Consider the following 12,195-nt stretch of genomic DNA (forward strand, 5'->3'; position numbering starts at 1 on the left):
CATGAGAGTGATGAAGGAACAGACAAATCAGAACAGGACGGGGGTGAGGAGAGCCGAGCCCAGGCAGCCCCGTGGGAGATCCACCCTCCCATGCTTTCCACCCGGCAGGCGGTGCCTAGAAGAACAAGGACTGTAAGAGCCAGTAAACGCTGAGAAGCACCGGTCAGGTGTTCCGAGAGAAACTGTGAATGAGAACTGAGAGTTGGTGAAACTCGAGAGAAAAAGACAAGACTGAGAGCGCCAAGCTCGGGAGGACACGGGGACACTGCTCTTCCTTCCATGTTACTTTGTCACGAAAGGACTACGTGGCGACCAGACACAGGAGGAATGAGGCGCGCCAGGAGGCCTGCTGAGGTCCAGGAAGGCATTTCCTCCCATCGGCTCAGCAGGAGACTTCGCACAGGAGGCGTGCAGAGCTGTCTGAACGGGTAGGAGGCGACAGCTGAAATGTAAACTTGACGTCTCTCATTGACAATTCCAGAAAGATCCCTGATCCTGGATTAATGGCCAAACAAACATGTCCATGGGAGTCACGTTCTCTTTCAGATCCTCCCGGAGAGGGAAAATAATTAGTTAGTGTGCTTAAAGCGTTTCTCAAAATGTGGTCCATGGACCATCTACATTGGAATCACCTATGAAGCTTGTCAAAAACTGATTCAAGGGCCCAACCCAGCTCTGCTGAATCAGAGTGTCAAATTAAAACTGAGCACTCCTTTCAGTGAGGGACGACCCCCCCCACCCACCGTGGTCCTGTGTTTGAGAAGGGGCTGACAGCCAGATGGAAGGTGCCTCCAGCCCAAACCAGAGGAGGTAGAAGCGGGCATCTATTTAGAACTGTTTACCCTGGATGTGGGGCAAGACCCCGCATGGTAAGAAGAGCCACCATTTAGTGAGGACCAACTTTGCACCAGGTACTCAATGTGTGTGACCTCAGTGAATCCTCACAGCCACCTGCAGCACCGCTGTCCTCCCCTCCACTTTACCACTGAGGGAAAAGCCCTCAGGACATCAAGAGGCCAAGTGCCTCGTGCTGGCCACAGAGCTAGTGAGGGTCAGGGCTGGCATCAGCCTGCACGGTCCATGCCTTTTCTGTAGTGCCCAAGACCTGACCTAGAAACTTTGGAGGTTGGTGGAAACAGAGCAAAGCTGAAGGCAAGCACCAGGCTGCTCATGGGGACGGCAGGACAGCGTGAGGGGACCACCAGTCACGTACCAGAGGGCTTCACAGCCACATCAGCACGCAAGCGGACTCGTACACTCGCCTGTTTTGTTACTTGGGTTCTTCCTGTCCCTCAGAAACCCGATTTGTGGCCTCTATCACTGTGTTGCCATCTGAAGCACCAATCATGAATATATAACAATTATGTCTGGAAAAGCCAAGCAAAACATGACCTAGCTCATTAAACCGCCTTCCCACTTACTCCCCTGCCTTTCCTGAGCTACACAAGCAGAAACACAACTTAAGCCAATTGTGACTGCCAGCCTACCCACTGCAGCTGACGGTGCCATAGGCACTGGGTGTGGCATCCCCTGGGCCTGTTCAGCAGTCATGGTCCCTTCTCACTGGCACAGGCTCCACACCCTTACCCCAGCTCTCTGCCGGCCCCTATTTGGGAAAAGCTTATTCCCCGCGTCTTCTTGCTGGGCAGGCTGGAGCCACTGCGCATTCCCAGCACCACATCCTGGGAGCTTGGGTTTCAGGGGATGCTCGCTGGCTGTGCTCTGAGATGACCCCTGCCACCTACCAGTGAAATCGACCCCAAAAAAGGAACTCAGAGGGGCTCAGGCGCCAGCAGTGCATTCCCCCGGCAGCAAGTCGGGGGGGCGTTATCTGGCCAAGCACAGCTGATAGGGCCTTATGGAGAGATGTCACATGTCACCTCAACAGAGGATTAATGCAGAGAATTTGGGGTCAAGGGTTTAGGCTGAACCAGCTTCTATTTATAAAAAAGAGTCTCCAGGGAAGAGAGAAGAACAGGAGCCTGGCGTGGTCTGGGTGCCGGTTGGCAGGATGGCACGTCAAGGCAGAAGTTGCTCTTGTCCCTCGTCACAATGCTCCCTGTAAAGGAGGCCCTCTGCTGTGAGCTTTCCCATCAAAGTGCGAGGTCCTTTGTATCAAGACGACCCCTGAGTATGAAGAAAGGAGAGCACGTGTGGGAGGAACGAGCCTGCCTGTGTGCATGTCTTGAGGACTATCCTTGGCTCCAAGGCTCCAGGGGGCCACATGTGGGAACAGGTGGAGACAAGCTCTTCAATTCCACAAGGACCAAAAAGGGTACACACTAAATGACTGAAGTCCAAGCTCTTTGAAAGAGGCAGACGCCATAATGAATGAGAAGGACGAACAGACCCTCACTCTTCTCTCATAAACTGCACAGAGAGCAGAGTGAGTCACACAGGGACGCCGCGGACCTGATTCTGGTCTGCGGGCCCTGAAACCCGCCAGTGCTGCTCTACGCGGCTCCTCTGCTGATGAGCGCAAGAAACCACTGAACTCCACGCCCTCGGGCGTCCAGGCCCAATTTCAGTGCCGCAGAATCAGAATCTGGGGGACCGGGTGAGTCTGTACTCCACACAGGACTCCCAGGTGAGGCTGAGGTGCTGGCAGAGTGGGGACCAGCAGAGCAGTGTGTGGCACAGGGGTACCTAACTGAGGTCCATCCTCCCCAACAAGTTAACAGAACCAGCAAAGCCACACCCTGGCTATAAGACGACAAGTTAAATCACACGGAAAACTCTTATTTAAATATTTCAAAATACAACTTTCCACTACGCCCAACTCTGAACAACCGTCCCTTTCCACCCCTCCCTGCTGCTGCCCAGGCGCAAGCCCTATCCTACTCCGGACCTGAAACAGAAGCAACTCTTACACCTGCTTCGATGCGAGCGGTCCTCGTTTGTCAGCAACTGTCTAGGATGTCACAGGCCTGAGAAATAAAATAGGCCCAGCCCTGAAAGACACTGCGTTACACGCACGTTAGTGAGACTGAACTTATGATCTCTAGGCCATCCCAGCAAATGCTCTATGGTGGTACTGGGCAGTAGTCTGGGTCCACCCAAGGGTTATCTGCACTGTGGTTAACAGACAGTGGCCAGGCTTGGTTACCAATGTCACTGTCACCTACTGGAGACCAAGGCTGTCTTCTCAATCAACTGTCTACTTCCTCTCCAGAACAGAAGAAATTAGCTGGGGACACCAGCATCGGAGAGCCAAAACGAGAAGATGCACTGACAAGGATGTCCCGAGGGCAGCAGAGGCGTCGGGGCACTCACTGGTCTGCGCCATGCTCGCCTCACAGGTGCCTACACTTGAAATGCTGCGTCTTTTCTGAACTCAGCGAGGCCTGCATGAGTGAGTTTCCTTCCCTCCACCCAGCCATGAAGTTGGCACCCCAAGGCTCCTGATACCCAACAGAAAAAAGACACGAAGGGGAGAGAACACACTATGGCCTCCAGAAGGTGGCCGCCAGCATCCCACCTCTTCTCTGGGTGGAGGGCCCTGGGTCCAGGAGACCAGGGGACCGTCGGGAGAAGCTGCTGCCTACTCCCTTTATCCCCTGATCTCCTATGCAGGTTACTTTTGCTGCCATCCTTGAAGACATACACTGCTGGCTGATGGAAGGCAGTGCAGGTTTCTCAAAGCCACAGAAATGAGGAAACTTCTCTCCTTGGCTGTGACCTGAAAAAACCTACATACGTTCTGTATGGAAACAGATCAAACAGTTTAATAGCAGGGGGTGGAAAAAAACAACCAACACGAAATACAAAACAAAACAAGCAAGCAAGCATCTCCAGAGTTTTGGTTTCTGCTGTTTCTTTCTGGTGTGTTTCAACGAGAACATCCACTTTAAAGGGCTGCTCCAGTGACTCTCAGCGAAGAGGAGCTGAGAGTGCAGTTGGTCAGGGGAACCGAGAGACACACGGACACTCACTCAGCTTCTCCAGCCACCAAAGCCCTGGACAGACCTGGAAGGAAGCGCCGGGAGAGAGGCGGGTCAGCTCCTGCTCCGACCGAGGAAGGGCTTCGGGGCTCATGCAGCTGCCTGGGTTCTAAGTCCAGGACTGAATTCTTAACGTCATGCAATTCTAGGCAGAAACTAGACTGAGGATGAAAACATCAGACTGGAGACGGGCCTGGAGCCCAGTGGCGAGCAGGAACCTTCTGGGACACCAACAGGGCAATGAGGAGCAGCGCCTCTTGAGTCCTGTCCTCCAGCCTTTGCCCGTCGGATGGCACATTATTCTCTCTTACCACGGCCCTCAGAGGGCTAGGCCTGCCACCCCCTGCCATATTCCTGCTGAGACCAGCAAGTCACAAAACCCAAACCTGCCAGGGCACCCCCATGCTCCCAGGACAAGCTTTCGAAACAGGAAAAATGGATACAAAATGTACAAAGACAGGAAAAATTGTAGTCCATATTTTCACATATCATACACTCTCCCATCTGTATTTGATGACTCAAAATTGAAGACAGATACTTACGAGTTAGATGGTCCAAAGGAGAATCCTGAAAGAGATGAAAAGGGTCCAGTTATAACACACAGACAGTGGGAAGCCGAGGGTGGAGTCCAGGCCAAGCTCTTTCCCTCCTTTGCCTGCCTGCGGAAAGCTCTCCAGCCCCGCCTGCAGCCAGGTAGGGAGGTGGGCCGGCTTCTCAGTACTCTGGGATTCTTCCCTCCGCACCGCGCTGGGCGCAGGCAGAGGGTCTCCGGCACAGCCCCTCTCACGGAGCTGTACCCTGCCACACAGATCCATTTCATTAGGAAAACGTGCTTTTTCTACTTTTTCCATCCAGTTGCTTCTACTTCTTGAGGCCACAGAAGCAAGATACGTGCGTTCTAGGCCAGGCTCTGCTACTCACCGTCTGGCCCTTTGGGCAAATTGGCCCCTTTGTGTTTCTGTGTCTTTATTTGTAATATAATAACTTGCCTAACTTCTGTGCCTCATAAGTGTGTTGCAAGGATGAAAACAGAACATATATATATTCCACTGTCTGAAGAGGCAGAGTGTTAACAAATGAACATTTTGTGAAGTCTTCACATCTTGTTTTGTTGAGCCTGCTGGTTTGGATTTTTAAACCAAGGTCTAGTAAGATGCTTATTATTTTGAGTTCTCAAATCGTGAGAGAAAATCAAGTCAGTCATTTCTTTATTTGGTAAGAAACGGCACAATGTTACAAGTCTAATTAAAATCTAAAAAGAACATTTTGTCTTTCAACCACTTTCAGCTTTTAAAATACTTAAACTGAATAACCAGGTGAAAAGCCCTCCTTTCTTTGGCATGGGTGTGAGGGGCATTTACTGAGGACAAGGCAGGAGAGAACTGAGAGGGGAGACTGGCTGGCTGCCTACCTCCTCCGCCTGATCCGAAGCCCGAGAATCCCCCGCTCGGGGTTCCAAACCCAGAAGTCTGCTGGGACAGTGATCCAAAAGTTGGAGCGTTTTGACTTGCAAGGGTGCCAAACGAGGTGGTGTTGCTGCTGCTCCCAAACCTGGGTTCCAGGGAGAAACGAGACCGGTTAGCGCGGCTGTGCCGCCATGCTGCTGCCGAAAGCCTCAGTCCACCCTCATCAATCTGGGGATGCTCGACATCCATGAATTGAGGTGACGTGCCTGCTTTATCGGTTTAAAATAGCAGCCGCTCAGAAAGCACAGGCCAGAGCCCAGAGCAAACCTTCATCTCAGCTTTGGGAAGAAAAATAACAGGAATACAATATGAAAGCCAACTTGTCCAGTGTTTTAGTTTTCAACCACTGCCTGGAAATTCCAGGTCACTTGGAAATTAAGCAGCACTACGTTTTTTGCCTTTTCTGCCTCCAATAGTTCTTCAATTCTCGTCCATCATTTCAGCATTTCTTATTTGTCGACAATCCTCCCTCCCCCATTTTTTAATCTTCAGGTCCTCTCTGGATCTTGGTTCTACCTACCCGTCAAGATGAAGTAAGGTTTGCTCTGCATGCACAGCCAGCCAGGGGCCTGCTTTCACTGTACTCTGCCCCCAGAGTCCTGATCTCTTCCTACTCCTGCCTCAGGCCTCTCACAAACTGCAGTGGGAACTCCTCAGATGTCTGTGGGGTCAGAGACCAGGGACTTGAAAAAAGGTGAGGGGCTCTTCTGGAGATTTCATATGAGAGCTGGTACTCATTACCCTGTTCAACAAAATGGAACTACCCAGCCAGCCAGGATTTATGTGGGGGAGCCCCTCCAAGGCAGAATATGATACTCTTCTACCAGCAAAGAAAATAGCTGGTTTCAAATAAATAAATAAAACCTCAAGATTCCCAGTCAACCAAAACCCTTCTACCAACTCTGTAGTGTTTTGGGCCAGGTGGTCACTGGAGAGAACAGCATCCACCAAAACCAGCCAAGAATACCGGTTCAAGTCAGTCCCAATTCTCCTTTAAAAGCTTTCCTTAAGTTTAATTCTTGGGGTTTCCTGGGGGAAACTTAAAAGAGCCATTAGTCTCTACATGAAATCTAAGAAGCAATACATCAACTTGCTCACTTTCTTTGAAATTTGCTACTATTTCTGCACGAGCTCCTTTCATGGAGGGGAAAGGGTATGAATAAGAAGCTACTTAAGTTTATTTTCAAGAGCAAGATGGTATCACTTCACCAAGACTCATCCCAGCTACCTTGACAATTCCCAAAAACAAAGCCTGCCTTCCCCAATCTTTAGCTTTCTGCCTCCCGAGCCAGTGCCGAGTGCCAGGGGTCTACCAGACGATAATTTCAGACACCAACACTGCCTTTGTCCAGACACTCTGTGCTCATCACCACATTATTTTACCGCCACTTTGTGGTGTGGTGAAGGTTATTTTCTCCTTGGAGTTTTTCTGGCAACCAGACTCAATTTCCGGGGCCATTAAAAGCAAATCCCTAACAGGGCAATATCAAGTGACGATGTGCACAAGGCACTCAGAGCAGCTGTGAAAGCCGAGCAGTAATGGAGACTCTTGTAAGTGCAGGAGGTGGTTAGTGCCTAGGACAGAAGCTGAACAAAGCGGACTGAATACCCACTCTGGGGGTCTGGAGTGGAGCAGGGGACACAAGGAGTTGTCACTCAAGGACAATGGGTCTAGTGCACAACAATCCCAAGAGGAAAGAACCTGGTGAAAACTGTCCATTCAGAACTTCCTAACAGATGTTACCACACAAGGGACAAGCTTGGCTGTAAAGTAGCCATGGCAGGACTCTTTTCCTTCCTTTAACCAATCGCTCAGCTCCATCAGGAGAACGGGGGCTGCCAATCAGTACTCTATATATCAGGGCACAGCAACACAGCCCACGTCTCTTCATGCACTCCAAGGAGTCTGGCTTGGAAGAAATGGGCCCTCCCCTAGAGAGAACAGGAACCTGGAGTGACCTGTTTGCTGATCTCGAGGGAGGGGCCTTCAGGTGAGTCAAGAGCAGGGAACTTTCCCTTCACAACAAGAGTAGCAGGCCTCAGCACCTGTGGCTGGTGTGAGCTTGTGGGGTTCCTGAGGTCCCTCCCCGGGGAGCTTACCCGAATCCTCCTGCGCTGGCAGCCGCAGTGCCCTCTCCGAACACTTTGCCTCCCGTCGAGCCCAGAGGGCTTGTAAAGGCTGGGGCTGAACCGAATGCTGGCACCCCTCCAAACCCAGGGGATCCCCCAAAAGTAGGAGGGCTGCCAAACACTGGAGCAGCACCGAAGCCACCTGAGCAAAACAGAGGCAAACAAACAGAAATAGGGAGAAAGAAAGGAGACAGGAAGAGAAGACAATGAGCAGTGAGAAACCAAATCAAAAGAGGAAGGAAAAAAGAAAAATATGTTAGAAATTCAAATACAAAGAACTATAACAAAGGGCAACAACCCTTCCATCAGCACAATAATTATTAAAACCAAAGACCAAGTCGCCCCCCTCCATCTGTTTCCAGTAGAGGAGTCCGGGCTCCACTCGGGAGAGCTCCTTGGAATTTGAAGAACCCAGCAGCCCCCATGTTTGTCTGCGAGATGCCCAGTGCCTCCCAGAGGCACGCGGAACTCATCAGCTCTCAATCTCGTGAAATGAGACGGCCACCAAGAAGCAACGTGGTCGTTTCAGGTCCCTTCCTAGCCCCTCTGGCAGCTGTGAGACTCCTCATTGAAAAATGGTTCCCAAAAACTCCGATCCCTACTCAGCTGCCCAGATGACAGATCTGATTACTCATCACCACCAGGCAAGGCATCCAGCTTCATGGAAACCCACATGATCAAATTAGAGGCCCAAAGTCCCTCTCGGGGAGAACCTGTGACCTGGGCGACAGGAGGCACAGAGAGACGCCTGGCACTGGCACTCAGCCAGGGCCTTTTTATTTATTTAAAGCCTAATGGCTCTCACATCTCTCACTGGTCTCTCTCTCTTTGTACAGAAATTTTTTAAAAAAACGCTTTCTCTGCGCAGTCAGGAATTACTCCTCAATAAAGAAGCAGGCTGAATGTCTTCTCTGGAGGAAGGCTGCTGTGTAAGTGTGATAAAGCACCCACTCAGCTGTGAGGAGAGCCAGCGGAGTCTAGGAGCCCTCTGCAGGCCCCAGCACGGCTGCTCAGGCACACGGGCTGGCGGGGCTGCACGCGTGTGGGGGCTGCACGGAAAAGGGTTACATGTGCCGGGGCAGCCTCCTCGGATTGGAGATGCCCCTCAGGCAGAAAAAGGGACCATCCTTCCCTGACTATCCCTTCTGCTCCTGAGGAGGGTTCCCAGCCCCCAAGATACTCCTTAAATCATCTAGGCCATCAGCAGAGACCCTCAGGGAGTGTCTGTTGAATGGAAGGGAATAAAATGGTACAAGAAATGTGCTCTAAAGGGGAGTATTTGTTAAAATGAGTATTGGCCTCCGAGCTACATGCTAAAGGGAATGATGGTGGCCTAGGGGCAAGCAAGGAGGCAATCAGCCTAAGGAGACAGGGATGTTATTCTCGCCCCTTTGAGAAAGTGAGTCCCGCTGTAGCAGGATCAATCAGGCCTCCTTATTACAGGCATAAGCCCACCATAAGCTTCTGCCACCTGAATCAGGAAAGATCAAATACTGGGTATGAAAAGCTGTCAGCTAAACTCGTTAGTTAACTGTTATTTTGTGATTCAATTATTTGCTTGTTTACCCTTAGTAGTGGTTGCACAAGTGAGAAGATAGTTTTTGCTAAGGCTCATGTTTGGGTTAACATTCTGTATTTTAAAACCTTGAGTGAAATTCCAAGCCATGATAACGGAGACTGGTTACAAATATAACAGACTGGAAAAAAAAAAGTGCTAAAAAACCCTTGCAGCTGAATTATTCAAGACTGCTCACAGATCTAGTTACACTTTCTTCCTAGATACACGGGGCTTTATCTAGCACTCAATATTATTCAGACTTCTTGGTGGAAGGTGAGTGAAAAATGAGAAGTCACAACGATACAGAAGGTAAACTGGACAGAGGAGGGGAGCAGATTAAACACGCACACAGACACTTACACACACACAATGCCACAAACAATACACCTGGGTCACAGCTAAATGAAATTGGAAGAGAATGGTCACTCTGGTCTTATTTTTGGAGATAGGCAACTTACTCCTGATGCTAGGAGGGGTTCGACTTTATCAGATGCCATCTTCTCATGATTTTCTTCTCCAGAAGAAACAGAAACTTACTAATAATGAATGATAATAAAATATCTCATTTACTGAGGGCCCTCTACATGCCAGGTGTGGTGCCAGGTGCCGCAGAGCAGTTTGCTTGAATCCCCCAATAAACCTGGGACCCCACTTCACAGGTGAGGAAACTGAGGCTTGGCGGATCCATTACTTGTCTGAGTTTAGCCAGCTGGTAAGTGGTTGAGCTGGGCCTGGAACAAGGTCTGAGCGACTCAAAAGAGCACCTGTCACCCAACCATCTTGTGTCATGCTGCCTCCCTCCACTGCCACTAAGTCCAGCAATTCCACCAACAGGGCAGCGGGGTGAACACAATGGACTGGGGACAGCAGCAGGGTCATTTTTAGTCTGTCCCACCCCAAATCATCTGCAGCAGTATTATTTTCTAACCCAACTGTATTGAAGGGAGGATGGACACTTGAAGTTTTTCACACTCATTCACACCATCAATCTAAAATCCATCCCTCTTACAGCAAACAGTGCTACTCCTGACGCCTCAGGCACTTGCACTGCCTCGGCAGGAAGGAAGCTCTCTGTGTAAAGCAGCTTTGCCTTGCGCTCCGCACTCGGGGCTCCTCCTTCTGCGGAAGGAGCTCTTCGAGAGCGGACACAAGCGCCGCAGCAGAGGAGAGCACGGGGAGAGCAGTCTTTCCTGCACCCTCACTTTCCCCTTTCTGGTTACTAGTTCATCCATCTCACGTATTTGACAGGCAGCTTTCTCTGTTAGAGTCCTCAGTCTAGGTGGCTTCATGGGGCCAACAGGCAAATAGGAAAGATATTCTGAAAGGCGGGAGGATATATTTTCTCTAAGACAAAAATGAGAGCGTTGGATTCTCACATCAACTGGAGGCTGATCCCAGGAGAAGGAATAACACATAAGAAAACACACGAGTCAAAGAAGACATCATCAGGTTCCTTAAAAAATATATTGTCTTGGGACCAGCCCAGTGGCGCAGTGGTTAAGTTCACACGTTCCGCTTCTCGGCGGCCCAGGGTTCACCAGTTCGGATCCCGGGTGCGGACATGGCACCACTTGGCAAAAAGCCATGCTGTGGTAGGCGTCCCACGTATAAAAGAGGAAGATGGGCACGGATGTTAGCTCAGGGCCAGTCTTCCTTAGCAAAAAGAGGAGGATTGGCAGTAGTTAGGCTCAGGGCTAATCTTCCTCAAAAAAAAAATAAATAGTCTTGATGATTAATGAACTAAAATTTCTTAGTAAGATTTAACCAGGATCAAGAACCCTGTAGCCTTTTCCTTTTTAAATCAGTCACTGCAAGGAAGGGTGGGGCCAAAATAAAGCTGCAACGCTCATTTCTAGTCCATTTTAACTTCCAGGAAAAGAGTATCCAGAACTATCCAAAGACTAACCCAGCCAAGTCACAGGTCTGAGGGAAGGTGCGCAGTGCTTTTGGAAACCACTGCAATTTAGGCTCCAAAAGGCAGAATTCTAGGTACTAACATGGGGCGGTCCTAAATCAGAGCCATGCCTGATCTGGTCCTCAGGTGGGCTCCTTCCGCTGGAAGCTGCCTAACTGCCAAGTCTGCCCTGACTCCACAGCAGGGAGAAGCATCCTGCCTGCTTACTCGTGGGACTTTGCTTCAAAAATCTGCTTGCTCAGCAAACACCCTCCTCCCTGCCCCCTGGCTTAAAAAAAAACTTTTCACACAATTTTCCACACAACAGGGGTAGCAGTGCAGACTCTCCGCACATCTCAGAGACAGAAATAGGACAGAGAGGCAGTTGACAGAAATGAAGTATGTTTTTCTACCTAAGCATATATTGTTCTTTAAAATTTTTAATTATAAATGTAATAGACAATTATAAAAAGTCACACAGGGGCCAGCCCCATGGCCGAGTGGTTAAGTTTGTGCGTTCCGCTTTGGAGGCCCAGGGTTTCACTGGTTTGGATCCTGGGCGGGGACATGGCACTGCTCACCAAGGCGTGCTGAGGCAGTGTCCCACATATCACAACTAGAAGGACCCACAACTAAAAAAATATACAACTATGTACTTGGGGGAATTTGGGGAGAGAAGGCAATTAAAAAAAAAAAAGAAGATTGGCAACAGTTGATGGCTCAGGTGCCAATCTTTAAAAAGAAAAAAAAAGTCACACAGCTTATAGATGTATACTTTAAAAGTAATGCTGGGATAAAAAATAGTGCTGGTAAGCTCTTTATTCTTGATTATATGGGTATATTCCAACTGTGAAAATTAACTGAGCAGTATACTTATGATATGTGGATACTGCATATGTACATGTAATATATTTATGTATGCTATACTCAAAATGTGATTTGTGAAAAAGGGCAAAATGATATAGACATAAAAAATTAAACAGATAATCTGTCTGCCTATGACAGTAATGGGTACCCAAGCAAGTCTGTGACTCAGGATGCTTTCTTGTTTACATTTCAGTTATCACTTTCTTTTGTATTCCCTTACTTTGGTTGTTCTGCAACTGATAAATATTTACAATGTTTTCTTCTCTAGGAAGACTCTAAGTTCTCTTAAAGGCTGCACTGCATGCATTCTGTGCTTTCCAACACGTCTCAGGAGATCTA

General features: G+C 49.4%; 1 protein-coding gene across 8 annotated transcripts in view; it reads right to left on the minus strand.

Annotated features, from left to right (window-relative positions):
• Positions 1-2,721: 2,721 nt before the first annotated feature.
• The window catches only part of NUP214 (nucleoporin 214), a 98,252-nt gene continuing 88,778 nt past the window's right edge, over positions 2,722-12,195 (minus strand). For all 8 annotated transcript variants that reach the window (XM_070518508.1, XM_014863446.3, XM_070518507.1 and 5 more), the window contains 4 exons: positions 7,508-7,679; positions 5,353-5,492; positions 4,484-4,508; positions 2,722-3,966 (listed from right to left, as the gene is read on the minus strand). In XM_070518508.1, coding sequence (XP_070374609.1) covers positions 3,933-3,966; positions 4,484-4,508; positions 5,353-5,492; positions 7,508-7,679 — 371 coding nt within the window. In that variant the 3' untranslated portion in view covers positions 2,722-3,932. The remainder of the gene's footprint in view (positions 3,967-4,483; positions 4,509-5,352; positions 5,493-7,507; positions 7,680-12,195) is intronic.

The sequence above is a fragment of the Equus asinus genome, chromosome 10, assembly GCF_041296235.1.
Source record: "Equus asinus isolate D_3611 breed Donkey chromosome 10, EquAss-T2T_v2, whole genome shotgun sequence".
Lineage (NCBI taxonomy): Eukaryota > Metazoa > Chordata > Mammalia > Perissodactyla > Equidae > Equus > Equus asinus.